The sequence below is a fragment of the Oikopleura dioica genome, chromosome PAR (assembly GCF_907165135.1).
Source record: "Oikopleura dioica chromosome PAR, OKI2018_I68_1.0, whole genome shotgun sequence".
NCBI lineage: Eukaryota > Metazoa > Chordata > Appendicularia > Copelata > Oikopleuridae > Oikopleura > Oikopleura dioica.
The window spans coordinates 15,650,924-15,667,197 of NC_137293.1; the positions used below are offsets into that span (position 1 = coordinate 15,650,924).

The following is a 16,274-nucleotide window of genomic DNA, read 5'->3' on the forward strand; positions in this document are numbered from 1 at the left end:
TTTTATGCAGTCACATTTGCTCTCGGCGCCACCAACGTTGCTCTTATAGGTGGAGTGAGACTTGTGTAAGCTCAGTTACTACGTCGCTCGTCAAGACTCTTTTGGGGTCATAAGTTCTTTTGCTCGACTCAAAGGTCGTGTCTCTAATTTTAAGCCTCCATTTAGAAAAAACCTCGGATCTTTGCTGCGATAATTCGATGATACTATCTTCGAGAAGGCTACAGTCAGGCACTTTATCAAGCGAGCTTCCCGGATGGAAGTTTCCCGGAGGCGGTGAAAACCCGCGTCATCTTTATTTTTCAATTAGTCATCAAGTAGATTTGTTTTTTTCTGAGCGATGTTTGAAGTGAGAGAAAAATCGGTGATTCTTGAAAATGGGAATGAGATTCCTTTGGTTGGTTTCGGAACGTGGCCGATGAAGGGTGATGAATGTTACCACGCGATCAGGTAAAATTTTTTTTGACATTTCTGATGAAAATTTTTCATAGAAAAGCGATCGAAAATGGATACCGTCATTTCGACACTGCTTTCCACTACCAAAATGAAGACGCAGTCGGCCGGGCCATCAACGACGCGATCGAAGAAAAGAAGCTCACTCGTTCGGATTTCTTCGTCACTTCCAAACTCGCTGATCATCATAAAATGCCCGGAACACCGACGAAAATGATCGACCATCAGCTTGAAAAGCTCGGGCTGGAATATATTGACTTGTATCTCATTCACTCTCCATGGTCGTTGGTCCCGACGGAAGATTTGCTCTCTATGGAGAAGAAGAAGGATGCGTCGGGAAAGCTGGAGATGATAGATACTCCGCTGACTGAAACTTGGCGAGAGCTAGAGAAGGCTGTAGGGACGAGGTTCAAAAAATTAAGACCCCGAATAATTTTGTAAGCAGATAGTTTTTATTATCCCAGTGACCTTCAAGATGAAGGGATTGTGAAATTAAGAGGCGTCAAAAAAGACGAGTTTTGACCGGCTGCGGTGAAGGCTTCAAAGTGCACTTATTTCTGTGTCTCTCCCTTCGAGACTTGAAGTTAGTCTTGGAGGTCAAAATGAAGGATCCTCTAAAAAGATGCTGGAAAGATCAAATCACTTGGCGTTTCCAACTTTTCTTCGTCTCAAATTTCCGATATTCTCAAAATCTGCAAGCATCGTCCTCAAATGAACCAAGTCGAATGCCATCCTCTTTTTCCCCAAGACGAGCTTCTTCACTTTTGCCACGAAGAAAAAATCAATCTGACGGCGTACTCGCCTTTAGGAGGTGTTAGTCGGGAAATTGCGGAAACGAAGACGAAGAATTTCGAGTTCATGAAAAATGAAACGATTTTGAAAATTGCAGCGGAATTGGAAAAGGACCCGGCGCAAGTGCTGCTCAAATTTCAAGGTTTGGTTAAAATTTAGCTTTTGGCTTATTTTGTCTAGTTCGAAGAGGAATTATTGTCATCCCAAAATCGGCAAATGACGAGCGGCAAAAATCGAACAAGGATTTGTTCTCTTTCGACTTCTCAAAGGCAGAGTTGCAAATTTTGATTTATTTTTCTGAGTTGAGCTGAGCTGGCCTTTTTCAGAGGTCATTGAGCGGAGCTGAGCTGAGCAGACCTTTTGTTTAAGAGAGTTGAGCTGAGCTGAGCGGACCCTAATTAGAGCTGAGCTGAGCTGAGCTGATTGAGCTGAGCTGAGCTGTTTTTTACTGTTTTTTGAGCGACCACTCAGCTCACTCAGCTCAGCAAATTTGCAACTCTGCTCAAAGGAGCAGCTTGCGGAGCTAGAATCGATGAATGGAGGCAAAGAAGGAAGAGGCTGGACAGAAGAACGAGTTTCTCACTCAAAATATTTTCCCTGGTGAAATTCGTTAAAATCAGAAATAAACTTGACAAGTCCAAAAAAGTTCATATTTTCTTCCGTAGAAAAAACGTAGAAAAGCAGACTGTCCGTCTAATATTGACAGGGGGCTACATCAGAGCTGAAAAATTCATCCACAAGATTTTCCACAAGGAATCCAAGTACTGTTAGACCGCAGATATAACGACTTCTAATCACATTAGTTATTCCTTTGAGGTCCACTCGACAGATGAAAACCTTTGACAAGCAAGTGACAGTCACCGCAAGATCCACAGGATCAATGGATCTACCCTCCTTAGTTCTCATTAGTGCTTATTCAAAAGTAATGAGTCGAGTATAAAGAATGGAGCCTCCCAGCTTATATTTCATATAAAAAATGAGATTTCTTTATCTACTAGCATTTTTCGCCAGTGTAGTGACTGTAGCAGCTAGAAATCCGAACGGGCTCGAGTTTGATGCGCTGACTGTTTTTCTCGACATATTTTTCGCCTGCGAAGAAGGTAAGTTTAGAGCATTTTTAGCTTGGCCGCAGAAAAATTAAGAAAAATTTTCAATCAATTTAACCCTAACCCTAACCCTAGCCCTTACCGTAACGGCATTAATGTAATGGCATACCCTTAATCAATCCACATAAACTACTTACCCTAACCCTAACCCTAAACGACCGAATTTTTAGAATATTATCAAAATTGGTACTGTAGTTAATCAACAATTATGATTAAGAAAATTTGGAGAAATATGGAGATGAGATGAACGAAAACATTTACCAGAAAATCGAAGCAGAATGCAACCAAATTGCTACGGATTTTGTTTTGTCAAACGATGTAAATGATGTTCTGAAATAAAGACAGTCTAAGTTTTGGGTAAAACCAATTTTTGGAACAGATTTTTATGGAAAGGGTTTTGACTGGCCGGTAGGCCAAATACAGCAATCTTATTGGTAATCCAAAAATTCACTTCCAAAAATTGGTTTAGTCCTAAGTTTTAGACTCAGAAAACAAGGAAAAAGTTTGGAACGCTTCACGATTTTGCGTGTCATCCTTGCGCAGGGGCCATGCTAATCTTCTCTGTATCGTTCCAATTTTAATATATGTAGGGCCGAAGCCACTACGCTAGAAACCCTTCGATTCGGGGGTTATAAATCGAATTGCGCGCCACTCCGCGTGGGTACCGAATTATTGTTCCAGCCTGAGGTTTTAAAAGCTCTGATTGACGATCGTTATTTTGGAGATTTAATCGCAGCCTTAGAATGGCGAAAATTCAACACCTTTAAACATTGACGTTTATTTTCCAAAAACAAACTGTACGAAGCGGATAAGCTTCGCTTTGGAAAAAGCTCCAACGTCGTGGTTGACGAGACTTTGGCTTAAGCTTTGACCAGCGAACGACGCCCTCAGTGGCTCTACGTCAGTCTCCACGAAAATTTCAGAAAGTCTTTAAGACCAGGCCAGTGACAAACATGAGTTTAGAACAGCGATCTCAAGCACGAAGAGCCGATCAGAGCGCAAGTTAGCGAGCTAAAATAATAAGGTCAAATGGTAAGCTTGTTGTAGGCAAATATGATTCTAACGAGAGTGACTACCATTCACTGATCATTGACCTTGTTGAGAACAGAGGGGAACTCTTTGCTACTAAGTCGTCATTTTTTGCTACTTACGGAAAAAGAACATAGTCTACCTGCCACAGTTGTCAGAATGAAGTTGAAATTGTGACGTCATTACGTATTCCGAAAAATAAATCCTCAATAGAGTAAAATTTCAAAAGGGTCCTGAAAACAAAATCTTCAAGCAGCCATGTTTTTATTCCTCGAAATTCTTGAGTCGAGAAAGAAAAATGTTATGCTAAGTGATGCTCTTAGAGCTAGACTAGCTGTTATATAGTTTCACTATTATGATTAAGAGTTTATCTTATCTCTAAAAGTTTAGATAAGTACGGTACCAGATCCTTATTTCATTTTCGTCAGTTTCGCAACTATATGTGACACGAAAGAGTCTTAACGCGTGGCGGTGTTACTGACCATAAACTTTTACTCCACCTTTAAGCTCAAAGTTGGTGGCGCCAACCGCGCTTCTCCCTGCATAAAATGCGATCGAAATTACGGAATGGCATCAGAAAGACAACTGAACATCCAAAAAATGAAACTTTTCGGGATCACCCTTGCTCTTGCTTCCGCTCAAGGAGTCAACAACGAAACCGATGAACAAGGCCGAAGCTACTTCCCAGAACCGATTCCCACCGATGACTACAAGCCGGTAACCAAGACTCCCTTCTGGCCAGTTCGTACTTTGCCGCCAATGGACCACTGCTGGAAATGCGAGGGCGAAAACTTCGGACTCTGCTTCATGCAGCACTACAAACGATACGGTTACCAGCCACTCATGTGTCCAATGGGCAAGGTTTGCAGCATGACCGAGCGACGACGAGGAGGCAAGGTCGAGTGGGTTTCCATGCAGTGCAAGGACCTTGAGGTCTGCGAAGAAGAGCAATATCACAATGTCCGACCCTGCCCACAGATGCCTTCTGCGACTGAATGCAACCAGATGAAATATGGCCGTAAGTATCAAAATCATGATTGATTTTCAACCTTTGCTAACTGTATAATTTACGATATTTTTAGACAGCTACGAAAAGGTTCCATCTGTCTGCCGAAAATGCTTCAATCCACCAAAAGGCGCCAGAGAAGCTTGGGACTTTATCGACAGACTCAATGAAGCTGATGATAAGGGAGAAAACGGTCTCCCAGTTAAAGAATGGATGGACGGAAAAGACTACGCAATCCCTGGTCCAAACCCTGGCCCAGTCTACTAGACGATCCAATCTTCCTCAACCGTATGAGTTCTTTGTACCAGAAGTTTCTTTACTGACTGATTTCAAAGTGAATAACAAAAATCAAAAATCCAAAAGAATTTCTTTCTAGTAACAGTGATTTTTTTCTTTTTTGACAGTTTTTCGACTCTTATTGAATATCAGAGGCTCAGACAGTATGAATAAATTTGCGGTCGATCACGTGGGACTGCGTGGAAAGGTTGAAATCATTGCCGTAGAAAGTGGCATGCTCAAGAAAACACGGGATGTTCATTTTTACTACTCATTTATGGTGCCTATGCTATGGTAGACCTGTCCATTTAGTTTATCGTTGATGAGGATTGCGTTTGTAGAAAATTGAGAGATTTTTTTTCTTTTTTTTTCTTTTTTTTTAGTACTTGCTCGACGATATAAGATCGGAGTCATGTGAACAGTTTCTAGTGGACAGACAAAGTCAGTTGAAAACCTTGTAAACATTGTTGTCTTTGAACTCTGCTCGGCAGCTTGGGCAATTTTTCTGCGGCAAATCATTGATGCAGGTGAAGCAGGCTTTATGGCCACATGGGATGATTACAGCTTCGGGGTGATCCTCGTCGAATGGATACAAGCAGATCTTGCACTGAGGCTTATTTTCGTCTTCGATTGGTTTTGCTCGCTTCGCCTCTGGCTCATCTGAATGTACAATTTGATAAAGATAGACGAGAAATCAAAATTTTCGTAATGAATTATGGAAAGATCATCTTACCGTGGTGTTTGAAAGCAAATTTCGTAACAATCAAAACTCGTTTTTCGCTCTTGCCCAGCAATTCTGACAAATCTTCGTAATCGGATTCAGCAGATCGACGTTTCTTCCTTGGGACCACTTCATTTTCTCTGGCTCTGGCCAGCGCTTCTTCTGCTTCACTGACTTTTTTTTCAGCATAGCGGACTTCTCCGTTGGCATCGTCAATTTTGGCCATGTAAGAGATTCTGTTATTTGAAATAACTTATTTCTTAGTTTTTGGTAAACCTTGTTGATGGCGTAGTGCTCTTCCTTTGCGCCCTAAAGAAATATGAAGATATTTTGGAGGCTATAAAAATCTTACTATAACACGGATGAAGGCTCTTTTTCAAAGCAGCATCGCAGCAGGATCCAACAAGAACCTCACGGTAAGAGAGTTGATCCGCTTCACAATTCCCTGCTCGGCATTTGAATGAAGCGTCGGACTCTTTAAAAACTGCCGCCTTCTTTGGATACTTCTCCTCCTTGCATTTGTTGTCTTCGTTTTTCTTCGTTTTCTTTTCTGGCGGCTCATCTAGATACGTAAAAAGTTTACTTCTATCAAAAATTTGAGTAAACAGTATACTTCCATGATCTTTAAACGCAGCTTTGGTAACAATAAAAACTCGTAATTCACATTTTTGAAGAAGCCCTCCTAACGAATTCGCTTTCGCTTCGCTTCGCACTGGAGAGCAGAATTCGCTTCGCTTTCGCTTCGCAAAAATTCCCAAATTTTCGCATAGATTTTCGCACATCAAGCGACTTTGCTATTCGGAAATTTTGTATCAAAGAGTTGGAGTGGGGCATTAATAATGCCGCATTATTGATGCCGTTATAAATTCAAGTTTTCTCAGTCTTCTGAAGACGAGTCTAATGGTAGGTCTAACTCTTAATAAATCCAAGGATTGAGTGGTTATCAAGCAGGTCTTACCCCGGAATACACGTTGTCACCAGCCTTTTGCTAGTTTGCTTGTAAGTATGCTAGAATATTTTTTGAATGATCAGAATGATCTTGATGAACATGGCTTATCTACTAGAGAAGAGTAGAATCGAAGATGATCTCATCTCCTATCGAGCAAGGGTGACCATTCGGGCAAGAAATCGTCGATTGGCCATCCGAATGCCCGGCCGAAATAAAGGGCCAAGAGTCGCGCCGTCCGAATGCCCGGTCGACCTGGTGATGGGATTTTCAATAGATAAGGGCTTGAAAAATAAGTTTCGAGAGGCTTTTGATTCAGTTAGAGGAGCAAGAGAGCATAAATAGTTGTAAAGAATGCGAAATTTAAGAATTTTCCTCGGCGCGGGCTAGACTGAAATGCCCGAAAGCGCTGCATTCCCAGAAAAATCCGAACTTGCCAAACTTTAGGGGCTGGGCCGTCCGAATGCCCGGCCGAATAGATTTTGCCCAAAAATTGTCCGTTTTCCCCGACTTCCCGATGCCCGAACGGTCACCCCTGCTATCAAGTTTATTGCTAATGTTGAATTATCAACAGTTAGACCCACCATTCGGCTTATATTGACGAGCTGAAAAAGCTACAAACAGATTTTTTTGTAATTTTCTGCCCCAAAAATAGGTTTTTGAAATCATCTTTGCTTTTGAGTGGCTGATTGCTAAAGATTCTTGCCGAGAATGCGTTTCAATTCAAGCGAAAAAATTTTCGCTTTTTTTCGCAATTTTTAATGATATTTCGCTTCGCTTACGCTTCGCACATGGGCGAACGATTCGCTTCGCTTTCGCTTCGCAAAAAATTTGAAAAAATGGTTCGCTTTCGCACTAGGATTTCGGCTGATATTTAGACCCCTGGGTTACACGAACGCTTTCCTCTACTGTATCAGTAGATAATTCATCGTAAGCTTTCTCCAGTCTCTTTTCTTCTGAAGCTATCTGATCTCGTACTTGTTGATGAATCTTGGTGACATTTTGGTGTTCATAATTCACGACTTCAGCTTAAAAAGATATAAGTTAAATATTCCTCCTTAGAAATACTAGTAATATTATATTACGCAAAGAACTACGGATTTTTTTGAAGAGAATTTCTTGATAAGAGAGTTTATCCGCCTCACAGCTTTATGCAGCGCATTTGTAAGTTGCATCGGAGTCTTTAAATTCTACCGAGGAAGGTGGCAATAAGATTTGGTACAGACCAATTCTTCTATAAAATAGCTAGAATCGGTCTGATACCCACCATTTTTTATAGAATTATTTGTCCTGAACCAATTCTAATTGCATACTTCATCTGCCGACTTTTTTGGATACTTATCATTTTAGGGAGCTTTGAAACGTCATCCCACGCAACACGGACAGAAGCGATTTCAAAAGAAGCTAAGTTATAGGGAACAGAATTCTGCAATCGCTTTCTAGTGAATATCTTTCGGCAATTTATTTTTAGACACAATAGTCTGCAGATACTTCAAAAAGAACGGGGATATAACTGAGAACAGTGTATTCAATAACTTCTTGGTTGACCAGCGCATCTTCTTCAAAGTCAAGTCGTTCGATTGCATATGGGTCTTCGCGTCCAGAGACAATGAAAATTGAATTGCCGATCATTATTGCCGATCCGTAAATATGCTCCTGATTTATAAAAAAATGATTTTCGCGAATAATTTTGAAATTACATTTTCAAGATCCCCGATCTGTTTCCAGATGTTGTTTTGAAGAAGCCAAATTGCTGTTTGGTGAGAACAACTTCCTGGTTCGCATCTTTGCCCCCCAGCAAGCAAAAGACTTCCACTCGGTAGTCCCATCAAAACATGATAATGGATCGTGCTTAACAGATTTTAATAAGTCATTGACTTTTTAAATACCCCGGAAAATTTGTCAGAGTGTACCATCCAGACGAGCCTTTTGTTTCCACCTTATCACCGTTATCAGCAACCCGATAATTTCCAACGGTTGTCGGTTGCCCTTGGTAAAATCCAAGCTTTCCGCCTAAATGTGCATAGTGGGTGCTAGAAGTTGAAGAAACATGTGATGAATCGAATATGTGGCATCGGTCGAACCCGACAGTGTTGGGAAAGCAAATTAATGCTTTATCCCCATTATCAATTGTGAGTGCAGCGGACCACTCAATAACTCTGTATTTTAGTCGTCTCGGCTGTTTTTCCCATTCGCACCCAACCAGTTTTGAAATCTATGAATAATTTTTGTTTAGATAATAATGTATTACTTTAAAATTATCGGAGTTTCCACCAAAGATGTAGAGCTCGCCCTTTACAAGAGCATGAGGAGATGAGGAAAGGTAGTTGTCGCTGGGCGCCGTGATCATAGCTGCTATTTTTGTTGATCCGGTGAGTGAAAGTGAAAATGCTTCATTCAAGTCTCCACCCATAACCAAAATATGCTGATCAAGAATATAATATATATATTTGATTTTCAAAGATTTACATAGATATTTATACAGAGTACATATATATAATTCATATGATAACCTTACCCCGGAAAGGTTCGCCAGACTTCCGACAATTAGTGTTTTTGCCCAAAGTATAAATAAAAAGTATAAACTAAGGGTACTCGAAGAGGGTGGCGGGCGGCTACGTTCGAAATCAGTTTTTGGGCCCATTTTTCGAACAGCGTTCGAAATTTCCAAAAATCTTTGCCAAAATAGGCCAAAAAATGGATGTGAAAAGATAAGTTTGCTTAGAAAAATCATGAAAATCCAATTAAAAAAGCCTGTTCAAAAGTAAAAACGAAGATTAGCTATGCATTATATTATATAATTTATAATTTATATAGCCTTCTCGCGGGGCTTCAAGAGCTAACAAGGGATAACACGGAGAAAGGCGGGCGAGCAAAGGTGCGCCGTCGAAACCAAGGAGAGCGAACAAGGGGGCGTAGTAAGCAAAAGAAGGAAAGCGACAGAGGGAACAAGGTAACAAAAAGCGAGCGACCAAGGGGGGTCTTGCTGGAGTTTAACTCAGCGAGCAAGGGAAAAATGTTCACAAAATGTGGGCGAGCAAGGGGGTGGGGTACGTTATGAGCTGAAACCATTGAAATCGTGTAAGTAATGGAAGTAAATGGCAGTAATGGCATCATTATGGGAGAGTTTACTTATAAATCAGGCGCGGAGCGCATACAAGCTCATTTTTACAAGCAATTTCAGTAATTTTTGGAACGGCGTTCGAAATTTCGAACGTAGCCGCCTTACACCCCTCGAAGACAGTTTATTCGATTATCTATCGGCGGCTACCCCAGAATATTTATTTTTGGCGGGCTAAGGTTAATAAATATTTTTTACCTTTTCGGGAGGATATTCCAAGAAACATTCGCTGATGCAATCTTTATAATAATTTTATTATCTGATCATTAAACGAAAAACCAACATTTTAACTCAACATCACACATAGCGTGACAGTAAGTAGTTCCACAAGCGAGTCGACATTCCGTGAAAAAAAATCGACATTCTTCTTCACACTCCTTTAAATTTAAGGCTTTCGAATGGCGAATTTGAGATGAAGGGTTTGCAACATCAATTATATGGTCATTTTTTTCGTCTAGAAACGCATTCTCTCGAAGACTCTGCTCTTGGAAGAGACTCTCAGTTCCATTACCTCCAAAACACGCATGATAAAAAATGAACAGTTTAACCAAAATCATTTTATCTTCGAGAATGAATGAGTTTTGCATAAAAATTGAATTATTTGAAACAAATTTCAAGGTCAACTCAAAGTAAAACAAATATCAAATGCATAATTCCCTGCGGATTCGAGCCTCTGATATTTGAAAGGGTCATAAAATTAATATCAGATAAAACGGAATGGTAGATGGAACATGTCGATAAGAAGAATGTAATTGAACTTTATTGATAACACAAAACATAACATTGAAGACATCAATAATAGGCAGTTTGGTAGAAGCAAAATATATAGACTTGTTGCTTCCTGAATGAATCAGTAGTACGTATCCATCGGTGCATTCATCATCGTCGGTTGTTGCGTAAAAAAGTTACTCTGGCCTCTGTTTTAGGGTCTCCAAATTTAAGGCTTTAACGTCAGTCCAAAAAATATGATCGACCCTTTCCTTTGGACCATTCGTTGGAGCTTCTTTTCTTTCATTCTTCGATTTTGAAACCAAACTTTTACTTGCCTATCCGACAAGTTTAGCCGATCTCCAAGCTCTTGCCGTTTTTCTCTGGCGATATAAGTCGAGGACATGTATTCTTTCTCCAGCTCCGATATCTGCTGTTTTGTATAAGGACGCCGCTTTTTCCTCGCAGTAGAGGCGAGATCTGCTTTTGAAAGGCCTTAATTTTAGTAGTGAAATCAATATTTTTAAGCTGGTGTTTTTTTCTGCCGGAAATTAAGGTGTGGATTCCTGTTTGGGAAGTTTCAGATTTTGGTGACGGGTGAAAAAAAATTTTTTCCAGTTTTGAGTCGTTTATGAAAGAGTACTAAAAATGAAGCATTTTGGTACCTTTCTCGAGTTCTATCTCTAAGAAATTTGGGAGATATGGCCTTCCAAAAGTTCAAAAACATCAATTCTAATATTATCGATTGTGAGTAATCCACAAGAGGAATTTTCTAGTTCTTAGTGGATTCTGATTCAGCAGGGTCTAAACCTCTCTGGAATCCAAAAATCGGTCATCCATGATCATAATTATGGCGGGAAATCATCATTTTCTTAGACCCCAATTTTCGTTAAGAAAAACAGTGAAAATCGGCCGAAAATAGGAAAGCGCAGCGACAAAACGGCGTCGAAATCGGGCGCTTAAAATTAAGCTCATCCCATTTCCTAGCCTGATTCCCATTTTTGGGTTGTGCAGCTACAAAACGGCCTCGAAATCAAGCAGGTAAGAAATTTTCTCATCCCATTTTCTTCCCACGTGGCTAATACCTGATGATCATCGAAACTCTCTCTTGACGTGCTTTTAATTAAGGCTAACGAAGTTTTCTAGCCCACTTCCGCCTCTTAGACCCCCAAAACCATACCTTTTTAGAATCGACAGAAAATTCTAAGAACTATGACTGTTTAAAATTCCAGAAAACTCCACTCCTGGTCAATTCTAGAGCCGGAAGTTGACGTAATTTAGGTGTTAGGGTGAAGTGTGACATATCAAATTGATGCTCAAAAGATTCGAGTCATCCTATTATCAGTATATCAGAAGAAAAAATCACAGACGTGGTCGAACCGACCGGTAAAATTATGAAAAAAGGGAGGACCTTTAAAGAACGCGATTTTGGGGCTGAAGGAGTCAAGATAGACCCCCCATAAAATGAAGCTCTGAAATCGTTTTTTGACCCTTAGAATCCATTTTCGGGGTCAGAGTTTTAGATTTACGAAATTCGATTTTTCGAAAAAAGCTGACGGGGGAGGGTCTTTAAATTGATGAAATTTTTTCAGTTTTAACCGGTCGAATTGACAGCGGTCGGAGTTGATTGTAGTCTTACATGATAGGAAATCTTTTGAGCATCAATTTGATATGTCACACTTCACCCTAACACCTAAATTACGTCAACTTCCGGCTCTAGAATTGACCAGGAGTGGAGTTTTCTGGAATTTTAAACAGTCATAGTTCTTAGAATTTTCTGTCGATTCTAAAAAGGTATGGTTTTGGGGGTCTAAGAGGCGGAAGTGGGCTAGAAAACTTCGTTAGCCTTAATTAAAAGCACGTCAAGAGAGAGTTTCGATGATCATCAGGTATTAGCCACGTGGGAAGAAAATGGGATGAGAAAATTTCTTACCTGCTTGATTTCGAGGCCGTTTTGTAGCTGCACAACCCAAAAATGGGAATCAGGCTAGGAAATGGGATGAGCTTAATTTTAAGCGCCCGATTTCGACGCCGTTTTGTCGCTGCGCTTTCCTATTTTCGGCCGATTTTCACTGTTTTTCTTAACGAAAATTGGGGTCTAAGAAAATGATGATTTCCCGCCATAATTATGATCATGGATGACCGATTTTTGGATTCCAGAGAGGTTTAGACCCTGCTGAATCAGAATCCACTAAGAACTAGAAAATTCCTCTTGTGGATTACTCACAATCGATAATATTAGAATTGATGTTTTTGAACTTTTGGAAGGCCATATCTCCCAAATTTCTTAGAGATAGAACTCGAGAAAGGTACCAAAATGCTTCATTTTTAGTACTCTTTCATAAACGACTCAAAACTGGAAAAAAATATTTTTTTCACCCGTCACCAAAATCTGAAACTTCCCTTTGAAAATTATAATTTATGTGAGTAGGATGCGGGACTAGGTGCAAAGCGAAGAGTGCAAAATTAAATCAATCAGTCGATAAACGGCAGCTCGTAAATTTCTACCAATAAACCTTTTTACCTTTGCCGTGGGGAGCATCGTCAATGACGTCGAGCGGATGCTGCCGAGTTGAAGTTGACTTCTTCACGAGTTCTTCCACGGATTTCAGGTGACTCGAGGTTAGAGAAGTTGTCATCTGATCGAGTTTTTTATTGTTTCGAGTTGGGGCTAGTTACCTTTGCTGATTTTGCTTCTTCCGAGTCTGAACTTGAAAGACTTTTGTACGGCTCAGCGTGTTCTGAATCAAGTAAATATCTTTGAAGATTGAAAAAATACCTTTCGATGACGAAGCTTTGTTTGAGGAATGAAGACCTACGTTCGGATGAAAAGCTGGAATTTGAAATTGCTCGTGGAAGTTCCACTATAAACGAAGGAGTGACATATTTTCCTCGAAAACTTTTGGTTTAAAATATTCAGCGCCAATAAAAAGTTTTAATTCAATATTTTTCTCTAATGATGAATTTAAGTCGAAAGTGGTCATTTGGGAGGAGGAGCATTTGTCACTTTTTTATGGTGATCAGTCGGTAATTAGCGATTGATGGGAAATCATTCTCAGTTTTCTTTATTTTTTAAATTGTTGCTTAAATTAGACCTCACCTGTTCCAACTGACCGGGAGCGGGCATCAGTCCGGCTGGGCTTTTTGCCGTTGATTCTAGCGTGAATATTTTTGTGGGAAAAAGTGAACCCGTTTCTTTCACAGAAATTCATCCCTTTTTCAATACTCAAATATGAAGAATATTATTCAAACGGCGAAAATCGCACCTAGGGTGAAGTCCGGCCCGACTAGAGGCAATAAAATTGTACTGACCGCGGTAAACTTTTAAAAACTTTGCGCGTGCGACGCCAATAAAATCACCGCGGCCGATTTCCGCATGATAATGAGGAACATGGAAAGAGTATCAAGTCAACGGTTCCTGTAGTATGAATTCATGCAGGCTTGGAAGAATGAGGGGTTGTGGTAGTTTGATGCCATTGCGGCGAGAGAACCTTGTGGGTCGTGCTAGAAGGAGTGAGAAAGGAGTTTTGTAAGTGTAATACCTTCATGTTGTAGAAAGCGGGATGAAAAGCTTTCTGGTCGAATTCATGAGCTGCTTTTTGTAGGCTTTCTTGGGGGAGAGAAGGCTGACTTGCTGTAGCTGGTTGTGAGTTATTCTGTTCGACTTCTGATGACCTGATGGATGGATAGTTGAAAGCCTGGGGCTGGCTACGGGGTTCTTCGAAAGATTCCATCACTTAAAATTTATTTGATCGAAAATTGAAGAATCTGAAATTTAGACTGTCAGACAATTCTGAAATTTGAATGATGAGTTCAAATCAAGAATCATCTGGCGCTTAAAATTTGTTTAGTTTTTTATGATTTGCGAAGCGGCTGCAGCAATACACATGCTCACAAATTATCACCGTTTAATTACAGATCATCAAATCACAGTTGTGCTTCGGGCACGCTACTGCTGCCCATTAAAACTTTTATCTCTTTTCGTCAACTCCAGTCGTCAGTCTTTTCTCTGTTTACGCTACCTTTATGGCCCTCGATAAATCTGATTTAACTTCGAAACCCACAAAACCTATCCAAGACGAGAGCGAACGAGCCTTCGGGTATGTGACAGAGAAGGCGCCACCCAGCGAACTCCCTCCGGTCTCTGCCTTCATCCCATTGGCGCCAGGAGGGCAGATTGACGCGAATGAACGAATTCGCGGCCTACTTCCGGAGATAAAGCCTGACAGAGTGATTTTCAGAGGGACTTCTTTTGCATGAAACAAGACTTGTATAATACAAGTTGTATTTCAGAGGCTTATAAGAGGTGAGTATCTAGATAAATCTTTATGATAAGTTTTAAAGAATCGAAGATCTGAATTTCCTAGATATTTTAACAGCCAAGTTGGAGGCTAAAAAACAAGTCAATTGCCCTTTTTCAGGAAAATTGACCGAATCTCTTGATTTTTGAGCTCCAAAAAGTCAATTTTCGGAAGCTATTTTTTATGAAAAATATTAAAGAGAAGGTGCATTTGAGTCAATAAAAGGCATTTTTTAAATATAAAACCAGCAGAAACAAACAGAAACTTTTGAAAAGGCAATCTAACAGTAGGCCCAAAGGTGAGTGCGCAATTTGTCGCGATTTAACTTTACGACGTTTTGATTTATACTCGACGGACAGCTACTGAGGAAGACATCTATCTTTGTTCAATCAATCAAAATTCTTTTCACGAATAAATAAAACAAATTAGAGACTAAATTTTTTCTTAAAAACTTTTTCAGAAACACGAATTTCTTCGATTGAAATCAAGGAAGAGAATTTTTTTACGATGCGATTTCGGCCCTTTTGGATTTAAAGTATTCCTTAGTCTACTCATGAATTCATGATTCAGAAAGAAAGTGGCCTTGTTACGAAATAATATCATATGCTGCAAAGCTGTGGCTTTGTTCTTCGCTCCTTTCTGCTCGTAAATGTCGATCAAAGGCCTTGTTGCGGGCCCTACCACACTGCTTCAATTCCATAAAACTCTATCGTTAAGAAGCTTCTTTCCGGAATTGACAGGCCATGGCTGATATCAAAAGTTTATTTCATAAAAAGCATAAAAATTGGTCGAAAAAATGGCCTCATGGAGAGTCGAGAATGTCAGAAAGATTAAAGGATTTGTAGTCTCTGGGTGGCGACATTTCTTGCGAAGATTCTTGCTCGTTCGGAATGTCCAAAATACCTAAATGAGCGAATTAAAATTGATGATACTAGTTATTCAAGTTGTACCAGGGCTGATTTTCTTTGCAGGGGTTGTTGGAAACGGGCAGCTTATTTCAGCAAAACGCGAGTCTGGTCGAACTTTGGCAAAATCAATGGCAGGATCTGCATTCATTCGCTCCCATTCTCCATCAAGAAAGCTTTGTGAAACTGCGTTTTCAACAGGATCAACCTTCTCTTTCGTTTTTTCTTGCGATCTAGCAGAAGAAAATGCAAGTTGATTTCGTGAAGGCTAGAAAATCGACGATAAGTTCTACATACTAGTATAAAATGCTTTCTTACCAAAGCTGCTGGTTTTAGGGGAGTTCCTTGTAAATAAACATCTCTCGCTTGTATATTTTTGCTTCTCGCTTCCATGAAAGGCGATTTTTTTTTCAATAGAACTGAATATATTTTGATCTTTCTCAATAATCTGACGTTTATTCTAGAGAAAAATGGATGCATGCTTGCGTTGAAAAATTCATCGTCCCAGGCAGGGGTGGATATTTTGATTTCAACTCCTCATTTCAACACCAATTTGGCCATCCTGATTGGTCGAGAACGGGAATTTCGGGGTTTGAAATGAGGTTTGAAATCAAAATATCCATCCCTGGTCCCAGGTGTTTGAAAATTTTCGCCAATTTTGATATTTCTGCGATTTAGGAAATCGTTGGGTGTTCGTGGCCGTATCAGGTGCCAGGTGCGACCCAATAAATGGAAGCGAGCTGATCCGGTGGCTCGGCGGTGGTGTTAGTGGCCCGTACTGAATCGGACGGATATTACGCGCGCCCATCAACAATATCACGCCAGATGGTCGCTGCCCTGCCGGCTAACTGCGCAAAAGTTTATTAATTTGGAATTGATATTGCCGTGTTTCCGGGGCGCACTTTATCTAATT

The 16,274-nt window shown here is 40.2% G+C and overlaps 5 protein-coding genes and 1 non-coding gene across 6 annotated transcripts; 2 read left to right on the forward strand and 4 right to left on the reverse strand.

Moving 5' to 3' along the window:
• Nucleotides 1-314: 314 nt before the first annotated feature.
• LOC145705486 (uncharacterized) lies at nt 315-1,882 on the forward strand. The gene is made up of 6 exons (XM_081782969.1): nt 315-447; nt 489-857; nt 932-987; nt 1,073-1,384; nt 1,423-1,511; nt 1,751-1,882. The coding sequence occupies exons 1-6, from the start codon at nt 338-340 to the stop codon at nt 1,844-1,846; spliced, it is 1,032 nt and encodes a 343-aa protein (XP_081639095.1). The 5' UTR covers nt 315-337; the 3' UTR covers nt 1,847-1,882.
• Nucleotides 1,883-2,846: 964 nt separating this feature from the next.
• LOC145706237 (U6 spliceosomal RNA) lies at nt 2,847-2,950 on the reverse strand. Its single transcript, XR_014134673.1, has one exon. It is a non-coding gene; the product is annotated as a U6 spliceosomal RNA (small nuclear RNA).
• Nucleotides 2,951-3,966: 1,016 nt separating this feature from the next.
• Nucleotides 3,967-4,738, forward strand: LOC145703859 (uncharacterized). Its single transcript, XM_081781256.1, has 2 exons — nt 3,967-4,395; nt 4,460-4,738. The coding sequence occupies exons 1-2, from the start codon at nt 3,978-3,980 to the stop codon at nt 4,648-4,650; spliced, it is 609 nt and encodes a 202-aa protein (XP_081637382.1). The 5' UTR covers nt 3,967-3,977; the 3' UTR covers nt 4,651-4,738.
• A 316-nt stretch (nt 4,739-5,054) lies between these two features.
• LOC145704242 (uncharacterized) lies at nt 5,055-5,686 on the reverse strand. Its single transcript, XM_081781687.1, has 2 exons — nt 5,393-5,686; nt 5,055-5,319 (listed from the first exon to the last, which is right to left on the reverse strand). Exons 1-2 carry the CDS (start codon nt 5,604-5,606, stop codon nt 5,102-5,104), a joined length of 432 nt encoding a protein of 143 aa, XP_081637813.1. The 5' UTR covers nt 5,607-5,686; the 3' UTR covers nt 5,055-5,101.
• Nucleotides 5,687-10,384: 4,698 nt separating this feature from the next.
• Nucleotides 10,385-13,330, reverse strand: LOC145705487 (homeobox protein Hox-D10-like). Its single transcript, XM_081782970.1, has 4 exons — nt 12,935-13,330; nt 12,835-12,896; nt 12,680-12,794; nt 10,385-10,650 (listed from the first exon to the last, which is right to left on the reverse strand). The coding sequence occupies exons 3-4, from the start codon at nt 12,792-12,794 to the stop codon at nt 10,385-10,387; spliced, it is 381 nt and encodes a 126-aa protein (XP_081639096.1). The 5' UTR covers nt 12,835-12,896; nt 12,935-13,330.
• A 1,891-nt stretch (nt 13,331-15,221) lies between these two features.
• On the reverse strand, nt 15,222-15,757 carry LOC145705037 (uncharacterized). Its single transcript, XM_081782485.1, has 3 exons — nt 15,680-15,757; nt 15,407-15,629; nt 15,222-15,359 (listed from the first exon to the last, which is right to left on the reverse strand). The coding sequence occupies exons 1-3, from the start codon at nt 15,752-15,754 to the stop codon at nt 15,259-15,261; spliced, it is 399 nt and encodes a 132-aa protein (XP_081638611.1). The 5' UTR covers nt 15,755-15,757; the 3' UTR covers nt 15,222-15,258.
• Between the last annotated feature and the right edge of the window lie 517 nt (nt 15,758-16,274).

What these genes read in the sequence shown, in the direction of transcription:
- LOC145704242 (XM_081781687.1), bottom strand. Translation starts at nt 5,606, where the DNA reads ATGGCCAAAATTGACGATGCCAACGGAGAAGTCCGCTATGCTGAAAAA. An exon ending in ATTTGCTTTCAAACACCACG is followed by an intron (nt 5,320 to 5,392) that starts GTAAGATGATCT and finishes TTGTACATTCAG; the next exon opens with ATGAGCCAGAGGCGAAGCGA.
- LOC145705487 (XM_081782970.1), bottom strand. Translation starts at nt 12,794, where the DNA reads ATGACAACTTCTCTAACCTCGAGTCACCTGAAATCCGTGGAAGAACTC. An exon ending in CGATGCTCCCCACGGCAAAG is followed by an intron (nt 10,651 to 12,679) that starts GTAAAAAGGTTT and finishes ACTAAAATTAAG; the next exon opens with GCCTTTCAAAAGCAGATCTC.
- LOC145705486 (XM_081782969.1), top strand. Translation starts at nt 338, where the DNA reads ATGTTTGAAGTGAGAGAAAAATCGGTGATTCTTGAAAATGGGAATGAG. An exon ending in GAGAAGGCTGTAGGGACGAG is followed by an intron (nt 858 to 931) that starts GTTCAAAAAATT and finishes TTCAAGATGAAG; the next exon opens with GGATTGTGAAATTAAGAGGC. An exon ending in TCTCTTTCGACTTCTCAAAG is followed by an intron (nt 1,512 to 1,750) that starts GCAGAGTTGCAA and finishes CTCTGCTCAAAG; the next exon opens with GAGCAGCTTGCGGAGCTAGA.
- LOC145703859 (XM_081781256.1), top strand. Translation starts at nt 3,978, where the DNA reads ATGAAACTTTTCGGGATCACCCTTGCTCTTGCTTCCGCTCAAGGAGTC. An exon ending in CAACCAGATGAAATATGGCC is followed by an intron (nt 4,396 to 4,459) that starts GTAAGTATCAAA and finishes CGATATTTTTAG; the next exon opens with ACAGCTACGAAAAGGTTCCA.
- LOC145705037 (XM_081782485.1), bottom strand. Translation starts at nt 15,754, where the DNA reads ATGGAAGCGAGAAGCAAAAATATACAAGCGAGAGATGTTTATTTACAA. An exon ending in CCCTAAAACCAGCAGCTTTG is followed by an intron (nt 15,630 to 15,679) that starts GTAAGAAAGCAT and finishes TCGATTTTCTAG; the next exon opens with CCTTCACGAAATCAACTTGC. An exon ending in TGCAAAGAAAATCAGCCCTG is followed by an intron (nt 15,360 to 15,406) that starts GTACAACTTGAA and finishes TCGCTCATTTAG; the next exon opens with GTATTTTGGACATTCCGAAC.